At 39.5% G+C, this 14,699-nt stretch overlaps 1 protein-coding gene across 2 annotated transcripts in view; it reads left to right on the top strand.

Annotated features, from left to right (window-relative positions):
• The first annotated feature begins 3,615 nt into the window (after positions 1–3,615).
• Positions 3,616–14,699, top strand: part of LOC143750621 (zinc finger SWIM domain-containing protein 6) — a 104,187-nt gene continuing 93,103 nt past the window's right edge. Inside the window, exon 1 of one of the 2 annotated variants that reach the window (XM_077243783.1) lies at positions 3,616–3,778. In XM_077243783.1, the coding sequence (XP_077099898.1) occupies positions 3,667–3,778 (112 nt within the window). In that variant the 5' untranslated portion in view covers positions 3,616–3,666. Of the gene's footprint in view, positions 3,779–11,492; positions 12,040–14,699 lie in introns of those variants that run through there. The other variant, XM_077243782.1, reaches the window with a different exon arrangement.

Consider the following 14,699-nt stretch of genomic DNA (forward strand, 5'->3'; position numbering starts at 1 on the left):
TATTTACGTTCATACTAGTGGACAATAAAACAGGATGGATGAAAATCACATAAACAAACCATATTTGGGGACAAAAATCACAGACATTTGACGGTGGCTCTTTTGACTCGGCAACCACCTAGCAATCATCCTGATTACACTAGCAACCACATGACAACACCCTAGCATGCTTTTTTAAGTGCATCATAGTCAAAGATTGCAGTCTTTACCATTTCTCTCCCAATTCAGGTCAATAATTTCACAGTTTCCAGCTTCTGAAATCAAGCGTAATGGTTCAGTATGTTCTGATATGATGCAATTAACGGAATTTGAGGTGTTTTTGCCAGATACAGGATTACTACAAATTGCATTGCCCTTGCTAATCAAATCAAACGGATATAGGCCACGTATGATGTTTGTCACACAATAATGTCACAGCAAAGCTCCAATTTTAATTAAAGCAACCCACACATATAGTCGGATAGTCCAGGCATTTCGAGGAATATTTGCCCCTCCTTTGTCCTTTTTTTTTCATCCTCAGTGCAGATTTGCATGAGCCGTTGCAGCGGGAGGCAACTCCCCCATCCTGCATTTACATACATAAATCTGTGGAGCACATTTGTCCATTATAGCTGAGTATCCTAAGAGCAGGGCCTCGGGGTCCGGCCGTCTAATAAGCCATGCGCTGTCAGAGCCATGGTGCATCATCATAAATTGTGCATGGAGGTTATGTTTTAAACATTGCACTGCTAGCATGCGCACACACCCAAATAAACAGCGACATACTCGCACAAAAATGCTGTATATACAGTATATGCACAGGTCTATAGGATCTTTTCTTGTCTGAGCGGGTAGTGTTGGTTTCACAGACGAAGAGGGTGTGATTCAGCCCATCTGGATCAAGCTGAGCTCGTGTAGGCGCACATATTGCCCAGTGGTTTGAGTCTTCATATGAGGGGGGATGTGAGAGCACATGTCTGTATGCATGTGTGCACACGTGTGCTAAAGCATGCCTGAATGCATTGTGCATTTGCCAGTGCACAATCTGTATGTGCAAATGCATGGCTGAAGAGGATTATTAAATTCAAGAGTTTCAAACAACACAATATGCTACCGACAGAAAATGAGAGCTGTGAAAAGGCTAATTCCCTCATTTTTCTTTGTCTGCATGGGCAAATGATTCGTTTGGTGTAATCCAGAATGAATCCCAGCTCCCAGGCAAGGATAGCAAAAGTTTTTGTTTTTTTTGCAGTATGCTGTATAGGGTATTTCTTGCAGAGCGTATAACGGGCGCTACTCTGCAAACGACATGTGTCCGATATAAATCCAATCAAATTGGTAGAAGCTTCCCAAAAAGTTATTTGAAATGCCCTCATCCTCAAAAAACATGAACAAAACGAACAAAATGTAGAAGAAATTTTAAATAAAATACGAGTTCACTTGAAACAAGGATAAATTATTGAACACGTGAATTATTACCCATCATTCTGAAGAGAGAATCGACCAATCAGGGAGTCGTTGATACCATGGAAATGGAATTAAAGTCTCTCTACTCTAAAACTACTATATTCAGATTTAATAATTTAAAGGGCAATGTAAAAATCCTATTGGGTTTTTGTTGAGGGATGTGTACTTCCTGGTTCGTGTCATCACTGCAGCTCTTCGATGACATCATTTGCAGAGCATCAAGGGAGGAGTAGTGTATTGGCGTAGAACTGATAAATATAGCAATGGAAAAAATGAATGGGGAAAATACTTTTCTAAAGTGGGCGTTAACCGTTCAGCTCTATAGAGTCCGGTAGAGCCTGTACTTTTTCAGCGGCGTTGTTTCCAGATGTATTATTTCCATTTATTTCTCCCATTTTATTTTATAATAAGTCTTCATTACCAAAATTAAGCAAACCAAACTTTGATTTGAAACCAAAAAAAAAAAAAAAAAAAAATGGAGAAAAATACAAAGGTACAAGACTGTGCTTAATGGCTTTAATGAGGGAAAGAACTACAATCCCATGAAGCATTGCGAACAGCATAACTGAATTCAAAAGCTATAGAGAAATATAAACCATATATTTTAAGTTTATTGCAAAATACGCATATATACAAATAGCTAAGTGTTTTGAGATCATATGGATTCATAAAAGTGGGCGGAGCTAGAGAGCTGTTTTGGTGGATTTTCCTTGTTTATACTCTCTGATTGGTGGACTTTTTTGCACAGCATCATGGGTAATGTAGTTTTTCACCACAAATTCCACAGTTAAACATGAAGATTTAAAAACTAGGTTCAAATAATTCGAGCTGACGGCTTCAACATAAGCAAATTCTATCAATTAACAACCTCGTAGCTCACAGGCTGTTTAAGTTATTGTTAAAAATCCAAAATAAACGTTTTTACTTCCGGTGCCTTGACGAATATCAGATACATATTCGGTCGGTTTAGGGTTTAGGAAGGTATGGAAGTTAATTACACCATATGAATATTATGCTGGTATCAGAAATCGTCAGAGCCCCGACTTTTGCGCCCTATTCCTCCTATTACTGTTTGTTCATTGCATTGGCGTTTCTCCGTCTCTCGCCAGTCCTTCCCCAACACCCCCAACGACACCCTCCCTCCCACCACTCCTTTCATGAGTGTAGCATTTAGTGATTAATGTGAGTTTTAATTGTCAAGCTCACTTTTATGCTCATTAAAGTGTATTATGCAGCAGTTAGGGTATTAAAGTTCAGTGAGAAATTTCATGCATACTAATCAGAATGCAAATGAGCCTGGCATAAAAGAATCCCTAGGTACTGGCAGAAGTGTCGTTAGTTATCTCTCGCCGAGGCAGTCTCCAGCAAAGGAAAGAAATGACTCGGGCTAAATAGATTTTTTTGGTCCATGTGGATGGAGCAGGCCATGTAAAAATCCAGCTTAAGAATGTAAAGGAGCATGATAAAAGAGCTATTCATTGGCGTGTAACAATTAGGACAATGGCACTAGATAGAAATAGCTTTCCGTACAGAAAGGGAAAAGGCCGAATGGAAAACGTACATTGCGTAATGCTGTTTGCTCTGGAATCTTGTGTAAAAAGACTAAATTATTGCTGCTTTTGTGAGCATGCATGCACAAAGGAAATATATTTTATAAATATTAACATATTTTAGATACTTATTTGATTACGTATTTGATTTGATTTTAAAAACAGCCAAAATATTAAACTTAAAGACATAGTTCACTTAAATTCTGTCATTATTTCATGTCAAAAGCAGAAAGTTGCTCTTCCATTGAAAGCGGATACTCTGTAAAGGGATGAAAAAGCATCTTTAAAGTAGTCCACGCATGATTGAAATATTTGTAGTGCAGGATTTACTTTGAAACAATTTTCAATCGGTTAATTGCAAGTAAATTTAACAAATAATTACAAAGAAAGGGCATCGAATTAAACGTGAAATTGTGGAGTACTGAGCCTGAAAACAACATCAAGACTTTTAAATCATAACAGGTCCCCTTTAAAAGCTGAATTATGTGCAGCTAAAGTTATTGCAAAAGCAAAGTTGAATGTAAAACATGGTCACGTGACTAAGAGTGTAGATGAATGCCCTCTCCTGCCCCCTCACAGTGGCTCACGCAGGGAGAAACGCTTCTGTCATTATATCTGCTCCATATTCCTGTCTGCAGGGCAAGATGGAACAATAATAAAGATATTCAAAATGAGGCCCATACATTTTCTCCCCAGCGTGGTGCGAGTGCAGAGATATGACAGCGCTGGTCCGATTGCTCGGCACCACGAGGGGTTACTGGATGCTAATGAGATTCACACAGGTATTTGGGAACAATGCAAAACGTTAGTGGCTACTCACAATTCTCAGAAGCTTCGGGTTGCGTTCTAATGCAGAAAATTAGCTTGTTTTTTCTTCCCCTTCTCTTGTTTGTGACCAACAGAATGAAGCCATACTTACATGCAGTATATACTTGACCTGCTTTAATCTATACTAGTGCTTCTCAACTAACTTGAGATGACAAAAAATTATTTGTATTAAATATTATTAAATAATTGAACTCTGATCTTATTGAAAAATGCTGAAAACAATACATAAATCAACTGAAATGTATTTCTTATATAATATTATAATGAAATAAAAATGATAAAATAATGGGGAAAAAAATGCCGTCTGTATCATTTCACTCCTAATTCAGGTCCATAATTTCAATAAAAATAAATTAAAACTAACTAAAACTTAAATAAAAATAAATTTAACCTAAATAGCTAAATAAATAAAACATAAAAATAAATTAAAAAAGCACATAAAGATATTACTAAAAATGAAACTAAAATATATAAATAAAAGCTAATTTAAAATATGAATAAATATAAAATAACACTGTTAGAACAGGTATATTTTTAAACTTTGTTTAATCATTGCAACATTAAATCAATATGACACTAAAATATTATATTATATTTAATATTACAATCATACATGGCCCTTGAAAACGTGTTGTGCCAGGTTTAATATCAGTGAGTCTTGTAACTAAACATGACACACCAAGTTTGAAAAAGAACAAAGTTATCATATGACTTAAGAAGAATCGATCACGCAAGTCATACGAACAATATATGGAAAAGAAAAACATAAACACTCACAAATATTCACAGAATCGCAGAAAAAGGTAAAGCACAGGTTTGGAAGGACACGAGGCTGAGAAGATAATGAACGAGTTAGTTACTTGAACTATTCTTTTAATCACTTGTACTTCTCTTTGGAATAAAGTGCCAAATGAATAAATGTTTTATTCCTGAAATAGTTACGCTTGCACATGTGACATTTCGCTTGCTGAAATTGAAACAAGAGCCGATGCCGTCGTAAATCCATCGACGCACTTTACAGGGAAACAAAAGTGTTAGAGTTTAATACCAGCAAAATAGTCTTGCTCTGGTGAATATATGTGTGTCTGTATAATTAAAAACATGGGAAAGATCAGAGAACAGGGGACTCGGGCCAGTCCAAATCCCCAGACTCTCTGTTTTGCCAGCTGTCATTTACATGATGCCAAAATGTTGTCAGATCAAACAGATTTGTTTTGGCCAAGCCAGTACGGATCCTTTGATCAATTATCCTAATTAGCAGCGCAGTTATCCAGGATACAACTCCATATGCATGAATAAAAGTTTGTCCTCTATGACAGAGCAACCTGAACTTTTCAAGAGTAAAGCAACAATGTTGACCAGCTTATTGATAGTTATTTTATACGGACAAACTCATTAGATTTGGTTACACTTTATTTTAAGGTGTCATTGCCACAGTGTAATTATATATCTGAGTAATATAAAGCAACTGCATATACTTACTATAGGGTTCAGGATTTGATTGAGGGTTAGCTGCATGTAATTATGCATAATTTACTGTTATTACTATGGTAAGTACATGTAACATACACCGTAAAAACTAATTAGTTCAGTTTACTTAATTAAATTGTGCAAACTCGTTGCCTTAATTTAAGTAAGTAAGCATAACTTAATTACATCAAGTTCTTCTTACTTAATCTATTTAAGTTTTGTCAACTTAATTCTATCTGTGATCTGAGGAAGTGCACTCCCAGAGTGCATTGCGGCATGAATAAATTAATTGCTTTGTTTTACCATTTTTGGCTTTATTTAACCATTAAAATTGTATTTGCTATCGTTATTGGGGTTATACTGACAAGAGACAGCAAATAAAATTGCAATGGTCTAATTAATTAAAGTAATTTAAATGAAACTTGTTACCATTGTTGTGGTTTGCATGCTGAATGTTGAAGTCTGTGTGTGACTCAAGCAAAATTGGCAAGATATTGTCTTATATTGAGCTATTAAGATATTGAGCTGGATCACTCCTCCATAGACTTCTTAAGGGATTGACACTTGTTCCCCGAAAAGTTATGAAAGACTTTGTTAAAATAGTCCAAGTGACTACAGTGGCTCAATCTTAAGTTTATGAAGCGACAAGAATACTTTTTGTGCGCAAAAAAAACCCAAAATAACGACTTTATTTCAACTATTCATTTCCTTCTCTTTGGGCCTCGAGTGAGTTCACTAGTGTAATAGCGCTTCTGTTGCTATACGTCACACACATCACACACATGACCAGCGTCGGCCAATAGTGAGCCTACGTGTGACGTAGCTCAACGCTATCATACTAAGTTAACTGACTCGAGGCCCACAGAGAAGGAAATGAATAGTTGAAATAAAGTCGTTATTTTTGTTTGTTTTTGCGCACAAAAAGTATTCTCGTCGCTTGATAAACTTAAGATTGAGCCACTGTACACTGTACTCTGTCACTTGGACTATTTTAACAATGTATTTAATAACTTTTCGGTGAACAAGTTTCAATCCCTTAGAAGCCTATGGAGGAGTGATCCAGCTCTCAGATTTAATCAAAAATATCTTAATTTGTGTTCCGAGATGAACGAAGGTCTCACGGGGTTGGAACGACATGAGGGTGAGTAAATACTGACAGAATTTACATTTTTGGGTGAACTATCCGTTTAAGGGATAAAATTATTGACTACAGGGGTACTTTAAGACATTTCTCCTTATATAAGACCTTTTTGACATAAAGGATTCTTTAAAATTAAGTCAAGAAACCTAGAGTTCTACATAGAACCTTTTTTTCTAAGAGAGTTTATTATGAATGATTTGAAGTGCATGTGATTTTTTGACATTATCATGTAAACAAACTTTTAATAGTTTAAAAAAACAGTGTACAGTGCAAATATAAACTAATTATATATAAAAAACAATTAAGTAAATGAAATAAAAAAGATAAGTGCTTCATTTTTAGAAGTATTAAACTGAACCACATGCTTTCATCAAAAAAACAATCTACTAAACGCTAGGGCACCCGTATGCTACGCTGCGTGTGTCCATTAAAAAAATCTGCAATGACAGATGAGGGAAGATCAAATTGTGCGGACGCTAATCTGAAATGCATTGCATTGATCGGCTGGAGATTACAACATCCCGCCAATGAGTTGCAATTAGTTACATCACATTTCTCAATCAATTAAACTTACCCTGAGGCCACACTTTTTAATATCACCGGTGAGACTTTTGCATGAAATTAAATTAGCGTTCTTTCTCGTTAGGTGGTAAGTTCTCCTTTTGTAGTTTTATCACAGACACCTGCTGTGGGCTTCAGATCTGTCACTTGATCAGATGCAGTACAAGGAAGCAACTAGAAAGAAAATGAAAAAGGCTTTACTCCACATGAGCAAGTTAATTTGAACGTGTGTTATTGTGCTACTGTAGCAAAGATAAGAGTTAAAAAAGGCCAAATATGAAAGACACGCATGATAACTCACAAAACCGACTCCTAACATGTGGCATAAAGTTTGCATGGATTTATCTTCAGAATGTGTGGAGGATAATTCTCTGAGCATATGTTTAATCCGTTTAAATTGGGAGCAAACCTTTTCCCTTTACACTGCACATTTAAGATGAATTGATCTTATTTATCTAGCTTTTTAGCTTTTAGCAAAGCTTCATAAAATATAAGATTTGAACAAGGGAAGAAATATTTATAAAAGAAATGATGAGCAAATACGCTATCAAGGCCGTTATATTTGGGAATGTAAAATCTATGAATGTCCAAAGTTTAGTAGTTAGCCCATATTACCTTTAGGTCAGCGGTTTTCAAACTAGTGTACAGATGTTTTGAGAGAAAGATTTTATTATTTAAGGGTTGAAATTAAACAAAATATGTTTTATATATATATATATATATATATATATATATATATATACTGGCATGGTCACCAGCTAGTCATCACCTCCTCACTACATTTCCCATCATCCTCCCTGGCCCTCACCTGCATGCACTTCCCAATCACAGAGATCGCTGTCACTTGTCTCCAATCTTCACTGATCATCATCCAGCACTATATAACTCTTCCCACTGCAGTTCACCATTGACTGGTCTCGTCGTTCCCTCCAAGAACCCTTACCTGACTCCTTACTCCACTCCTTACCCGACCGCTTACCCGACTCTTTACCCGACTCCTTACCCGACTCCTTACCCGACTCCTTACCCGGCTCTTTACCCGACTCTTTACCGACTCCTTACCCGACTCCTTACCCTACTCCTTACCCGACTCCTTACACGACTCCTTACCCGACTCCTTACCCGACTCTTTACCCGACTCCTTACCCGACTCCTTACCCGACTCCTTACCCGGCTCTTTACCCGACTCTTTACCGACTCCTTACCCGACTCTTTACCCGACTCCTTACCCGACTCCTTACCCGGCTCTTTACCCGACTCTTTACCGACTCCTTACCCGACTCTTTACCCTACTCCTTACCCGACTCCTTACACGACTCCTTACCCGACTCCTTACCCGACTCTTTACCCGACTCCTTACCCGACTCCTTACCCGACTCCTTACCCGGCTCTTTACCCGACTCTTTACCGACTCCTTACCCGACTCTTTACCCGACTCCTTACCCGACTCCTTACCCGACTCTTTACCCGACTCTTTACCCGACTCTTTACCCAACTCCTTACCCGACTCTTTACCCGACTCCTTACCCTACTCCTTACCCGACTCCTTACCCGACTCCTTACCCTACTCCTTACCCGACTCATTACCCGACTGCTTACCCGACTCTTTACCTGACTCATTAGCCGACTCCTTACCCGACTCTATACCCGACTCCTTACCCTACTCCGACTCCTTACCCGACTCTTTTCCCGACTCCTTACCTGACTCCTTACCCGACTCCTTACCCGACTACTTACCCGACTCTTTACCCGACTCTTTACCCGACTCTTTACCCGACTCCTTACCCGACTCTTTACCCGACTCCTTACCCTACTCCTTACCCGACTCCTTACCCGACTGCTTACCCGACTCTTTACCTGACTCATTAGCCGACTCCTTACCCGACTCCGACTCCTTACCCGACTCTTTACCCCACTCCTTACCCGACTCCGACTCCTTACCCGACTCTTTTCCCGACTCCTTACCTGACTCTTTACCCTACTCCTTACCCTACTCCTTACCCGACTCCTTACCCGACTGCTTACCCCACTCTTTACCTGACTCATTAGCCGACTCCTTACCCGACTCAATACCCGACTCCTTACCCGACTCCGACTCCTTACCCGACTCTTTACCCGACTCCTTACCCGACTCTTTTCCCGACTCCTTACCTGACTCTTTACCTGACTCCTTACCCGACTCCTTACCCGACTCTTTACCCAACTCCTTACCCCACTCCTTACACGACTCCTTACCTGACTTCGACTCCTTACCCCACTCCTTACACGACTCCTTACCTGACTTCGACTCCTTACCCGACTCTTTACCCGACTCCTTACCTGACTCCTTACCGGACTCTTAACCCGACTCCTTACCTAACTCCTTAGCCGATTCCTTACCGGACTCTTTACCCGACTCCTTACCCGACTCCTTACCTAACTCCTTACCCGACTCATTAACCCGACTCCTTACCCGACTCTTTACCCGACTCCTAACCTATCTACAGGAATGATTTGTCTTCAGTGTTCTGCTTCCTTCATCCGTCTTCAGTGTTCTGCCTCCATCTCCATTTCAGAACCTGCAACAGATAAGACCAGTATTCATCCAGATATCCATCCTGAACACTATATTTATCAGTTACTCTCCTGCATCCATCGTTACGATCATATACTTCTGCAAATTAACGTGTTGAGGTTACTTTACCTGCGGGAATCCTTCTGTTTCATGACACACAGTACCGGTCAAAGGTTTGGAAACATTAAGGTTTTGTTTAAATGTTTTTGAAAGAAGTCTCTTCTGCTCAGCAAGGCTGCATTTGATCAAAAATACAGTAAAAACTGTGAAACATTATTACAATTTAAAATAACTGTTTTCTGTGTATATATATAGTAAAGTGTAATTTATTCCTATGATCAAAGCATCATTACTCCAGTCTTCAGTGTCACATGATCCTTCAGAAATCATTCTAATATGATTATTAGATGCTCAAGAAACATTTCTGATTATTAATGTTGAAAACAGTTTTAGCTGCTTTATTATTAATAATAAATTTAATTTGGAAATTATAAGACACTGCCATTCAAAGTTTGGGGCAAGTAAGATGTAATAAAATAAATAAAAGAAAATAATTTTATTTAGTAAAGGCACATTAAATTGATAAAAAAAGACAGTAAATACATTTATGTAATTAATAAATATTACAAAGTTCGGTTACACTTTTGTACTTAGTATAGGGTAAGGCTAGGATTAGGATTTGGTTGAGGGTTAATTGCATGTAATTATGCATCATTTAATGTTATTACTTTGGTAATTACATGTAACATATGTAACAAGAACACTGTAAAATAAAGTGTTACCCAGAGTTCCATTTATAATAAATGCTGTTCTTTTGATCTTTCTATTCATCAAAGAATCCTGAAAAATGAGTTTTCACAAAAATACTAAGCAGCTAAAACTGTGCTAATGTTTTTTTAAACAATAATTAGAAATGTTTCTTGAGCATCAAATCATATTAGAATGATTTCTGAAGGATCATGTGACACTGAAGACTGGTTCAGCTTTGATCACAGGAATAAGTTACACTTTATATTCACATAGAAAACAGCTATTTTAAATTGTAATATTTCACAATATTATTTTTTTATTGTATTTTTAATTAAATAAATGCAGGCTTGGTGAGCAAAAGAGAGACTTTCAAAAACATTAAAAAACCTAATGTTCCCAAACTTTTGTCCGGTACAGTATATGAATATTGCTCTTTCTTTTGAATGTACGATATTTTTAAGTTATTTGTTAAAGAGTTTTTCTCACCAATATCAGGTGTCTTGCTCAGTAGTTGCACACATTTTGGAAACACAAAAAAAGATCTGTATACAGGAGGAAAATATATGTTTGTATAGTTTGTCACTTAGTGTGGGAGCCAGGCTCGAGACTCCACCCATCCCTTATCCTTATTTATTTATAATTTCCTATAATCCCGACGATTTCTCTACTTCCTTCATTAGTTTGTGGACAACGTTTTTTTCTTCATTCTTTTTTAATGCTCAATAACATAAAAACATTGTCAAGGAATTACATACAAATACATGTACATATGATAAAAAAACAAGGAAAGAAAAAACAATGATTATACAAAAACAATTAAAAAACAAAGGATAACATGACAAATAGATAAGACAAGAAGGCATATGATACACAACAATTGTATTGATACAATAAAATGCATTAATATACAAGGAAAGCTTTTAAGTAGCCTACATGTATTTTCTTTAAATATTTCTTTTACATCTTAGGGATTTTTTTATTATAACGAAGAGATTTAAGAAGTGAAATTAATTCAGTGTCAAAATAAGTATATTCCAACCTCTCTTGCCTCTTCCTGTTGTGAACTTATGACACTCATTATGACTCCAACAATAACTCCGCCCCCCATTCCTTTTTTAGCACGGCTGCAGACGCACAGGCCCCGCCCATTTCTTATTTAGTCTACACAAAGACCCCGAAGCCCCGCCCCTTTGACCAAATAAGTCCAGGCTGTCCTTACACGGCGAACAATCGATGCGCGTCGCAGCCTTTTCCTTTCCTTATCCCGTTTATATAGTACGGCGACTTCCGCCCTTGCCGTTAAAGCAGTGCGATCATGGCGGAGCGCGTTCAGCCCCCAGCTAAACGGCTCTGCTGCCGACCCGGGTATAGCACGACATGTAGACCGGGGCAGCGAGCCGGTGGAACCGTATGCGGAGGTTCGGGTTCTGGTCAAGGGGGATCTAGCAAAACCCAGAGCCCCGAATCGTTATTGGACATTGCAGCGCGGAAAGTAGCGGAAAAGTGGCCGTTCCAACGGGTGGAAGAGCGTTTCGAGCGCATCCCGGAGCCCGTACAGCGGCGGATCGTGTACTGGTCTTTCCCGAGGAGCGAACGGGAGATCTGCATGTATTCCTCGTTCAACACGGGCGGAGAGGAGAGCGCGTCCAGCGGGGAGAGCGTTGACGAGACGCGGTTACCTTTCCGACGCGGCATCGCATTGCTGGAGAGCGGCTGTGTGGACAACGTATTACAAGTCGGTGAGTGTGGATGTAAACCCCGCGGCTTGGAAAATATTTACGTTTATTTATATTCCAGTCACCATCAACACGGTCGAGAGAAAACGTTCGATTGTCGTTTAAAAGAGGAACACGAGTCGGAATGAAAGGGACTATTGAATTTGCATCGAACAAAGGGTGGACTACAACGGGTTTAAATCTCCCGACAGGGTGCCTGGATGACGTTTCGTTTCGAACTTATCGTTAAATTTTCGAACGTTCTAAATACAAAAGCGCTACAATGTATCCGCGCGAGATAAACAGCGCGGAAGTGGAGCTCGATGTCGCGCGATCCATTCAGCGTTTAAAACGCTTTGTTTTCGTTATTCTGTCGCATTTGTGTTGTGTGGTGTTGAACTTTAGTCGGTGTGTTTGCGTATTAATCGTGTATTTTCACGTATGGCGGCTGAAATGTCAAATCTTGCGAAGGTTGTCTGGTCTGTTTATTTTTCTGAAGTGAAAGCGTGTGGGGGGAGGTATTATTGGCGTAGTAAGTCTACTTCTGGATGTAGAGCTGTCATGTCAACTAAAAAGCAGTACTAGGCTATAAGCGAATATTTTTTTATTGCAAAGCCTCTGTTTTCGCAGCGAAACACTATTGGGTTTTTATTTAGTGGGTGCGCATATCAAATAGCCGTCAGGCATCCCTATTCAAATTGGCACTTTGTTCCCATTTTCATGTTTGCTTGTGTCTTTTCAGATTTCTGTCACCCTCCAAAAGGAAGGGAAACAAAAGAGGCTTTTTATTTTCTTTCACTGCTTGTTAAATGGAAAAGATTTGGGAAAGGGGTGGGAGGAATGGCGATTTAAAGACGCAGTGCCTCATTTTTTTTAAATGGCCCCTACGTTCCAGCTGACCCTTGTGACGTCAGCGTGAGTCTCGAAATTGTCAGAGTTGCTGCAAATGCGTTATTCAGCACTATATCTAATGATTCACCCGTTTTGTCGTATTGCAACTTTATCCAGCTTTGTTTTTAAAAGTCCCTGCAATTAGCCGTGGCTCTCCGCCCTTTGGAAACAATTCAAGATTTTAATCACATTAGTGCCTTTGCTTAATTTGAATTGTAATGTAATCAGCAAACATAATTTTCTGCATGACCATTCCCCCCTCCTCCACGTCCGTAGCCTCCTTGAGGAGAGGCGCCTCAGCTGGGCTTTATGCCCTCACCCTTCAGCCAAAATGGGTCTCTGCTCTCAGGAACGCACGCGCACACACGCATACACACAAGCCTGTGTGTCTTCCTGGCCTGGAGCCTCTTAAAAACGGACTGGCTGTCTCGGAAGATCAAGGGCTCTTGCCCTTTTTCCAACAGGCTACGTGGAGCTCTCTGCTTTTGATTCAGAGAGAAGCGCTTTTTCCCTTTGTGTGCGCCTCATTCCGAGCTCCAGCGATGGGAAATGACAAGCCTGTGCGTACAGGGAGGGTTTCTTGGCTGATTGCATCCCAGTATGGAATGCTCTGCAAAAATAAAGCCAAGCAGCGATAAATAAAAGATGCAATCTTGCGACGCAGGCAGAGCCAGTGGTGGGGAATGGGGGGGGGGTTGTGCTTTCAGCAGACCCGGATTAGCCCCGATAGGTAGAGCTCACCGTGACGAATGAGCCGAGACCGAATTCAGGACAGGAATTTGTTTTGCTTTCTATCATATGTAGGGGGAGGGGATGCAATAAAGCAATAATTCTTATAAATATGGCCATGTTACCCTATACTTGCATACCTCATCTTTTTTGTGCATGTAGGGAATGTGCAGGATATTGCATGCAGCACTGATCTTGTGGGAGAAGTGTGTGTGTTTTCATCAACAATTGATGTAGGAGCACACTGCGGGATTATTGCACGCTTCCTGTAGCGTGCGCTCCTCCAAACGGATTGCTGTGGAAACCAGCATGGCATTATAGCTCTGGGAACAAGGGTTGCAGTTGCAAACGTCATATATTGATAAGCAGTGCTCATGCATCCCTTGCTGTGGCTTCTTGCATCCTCATATTGATCACACCGAGCCTGAAAGGTCACCAGGTTCAAGTTCAGCCCCCCTTCTTTCCAGCCGTGTGTTATGTTTCCATCTGTCACGACTTTATTAGGCTGCCGATCGGTTATTTAATGCTGATCCTATTAGGTGCCTTTTGGTTGCGATATGTTTGCCAATATGCTCAGCTGTCAAAGATCAATGGGAATTAACAGCAGATATGGTGGATCATGTGATGCATGTATAGTGCGTCGTTTGATGTGTAATAAAATAACAGAGGCGGCTGCAGTTGCTGTAATAACTTGACAGTTAAGAGACAGAGTGATGTCATTTTCCATTATTATAGTTTGAGTCAGGACGTTTTGCGGCTTGTTCTCGGAAATACTCAAGTATTTTGAAATTCTAGCATTGATGTTAATGGTAGAACCATATGCGAGTCCCTGAGGTGTATTGATCAGATAAAGAAGACGGTGTCATAGCGGCGTAATGATATAACGGGACAGAATAAACTGATTTGTTTATTGATCTCGCATCAGAGGAGACGCTGATTTCCATCAGCCTTATTAACCCAGAAAGTGTGTGTGTGTGTGTGTGTGTGTGTAAGAGAAAGAATAAAAAATGCACATGCTGTAATGTGTGTTCCAGCTCACTGAGCCAGTGGAAAGAAAAGCCTTA

Source organism: Siphateles boraxobius, unplaced genomic scaffold, assembly GCF_051911475.1.
Source record: "Siphateles boraxobius isolate OS27281-9 unplaced genomic scaffold, OSU_SipBor_1 25, whole genome shotgun sequence".
NCBI lineage: Eukaryota > Metazoa > Chordata > Actinopteri > Cypriniformes > Leuciscidae > Siphateles > Siphateles boraxobius.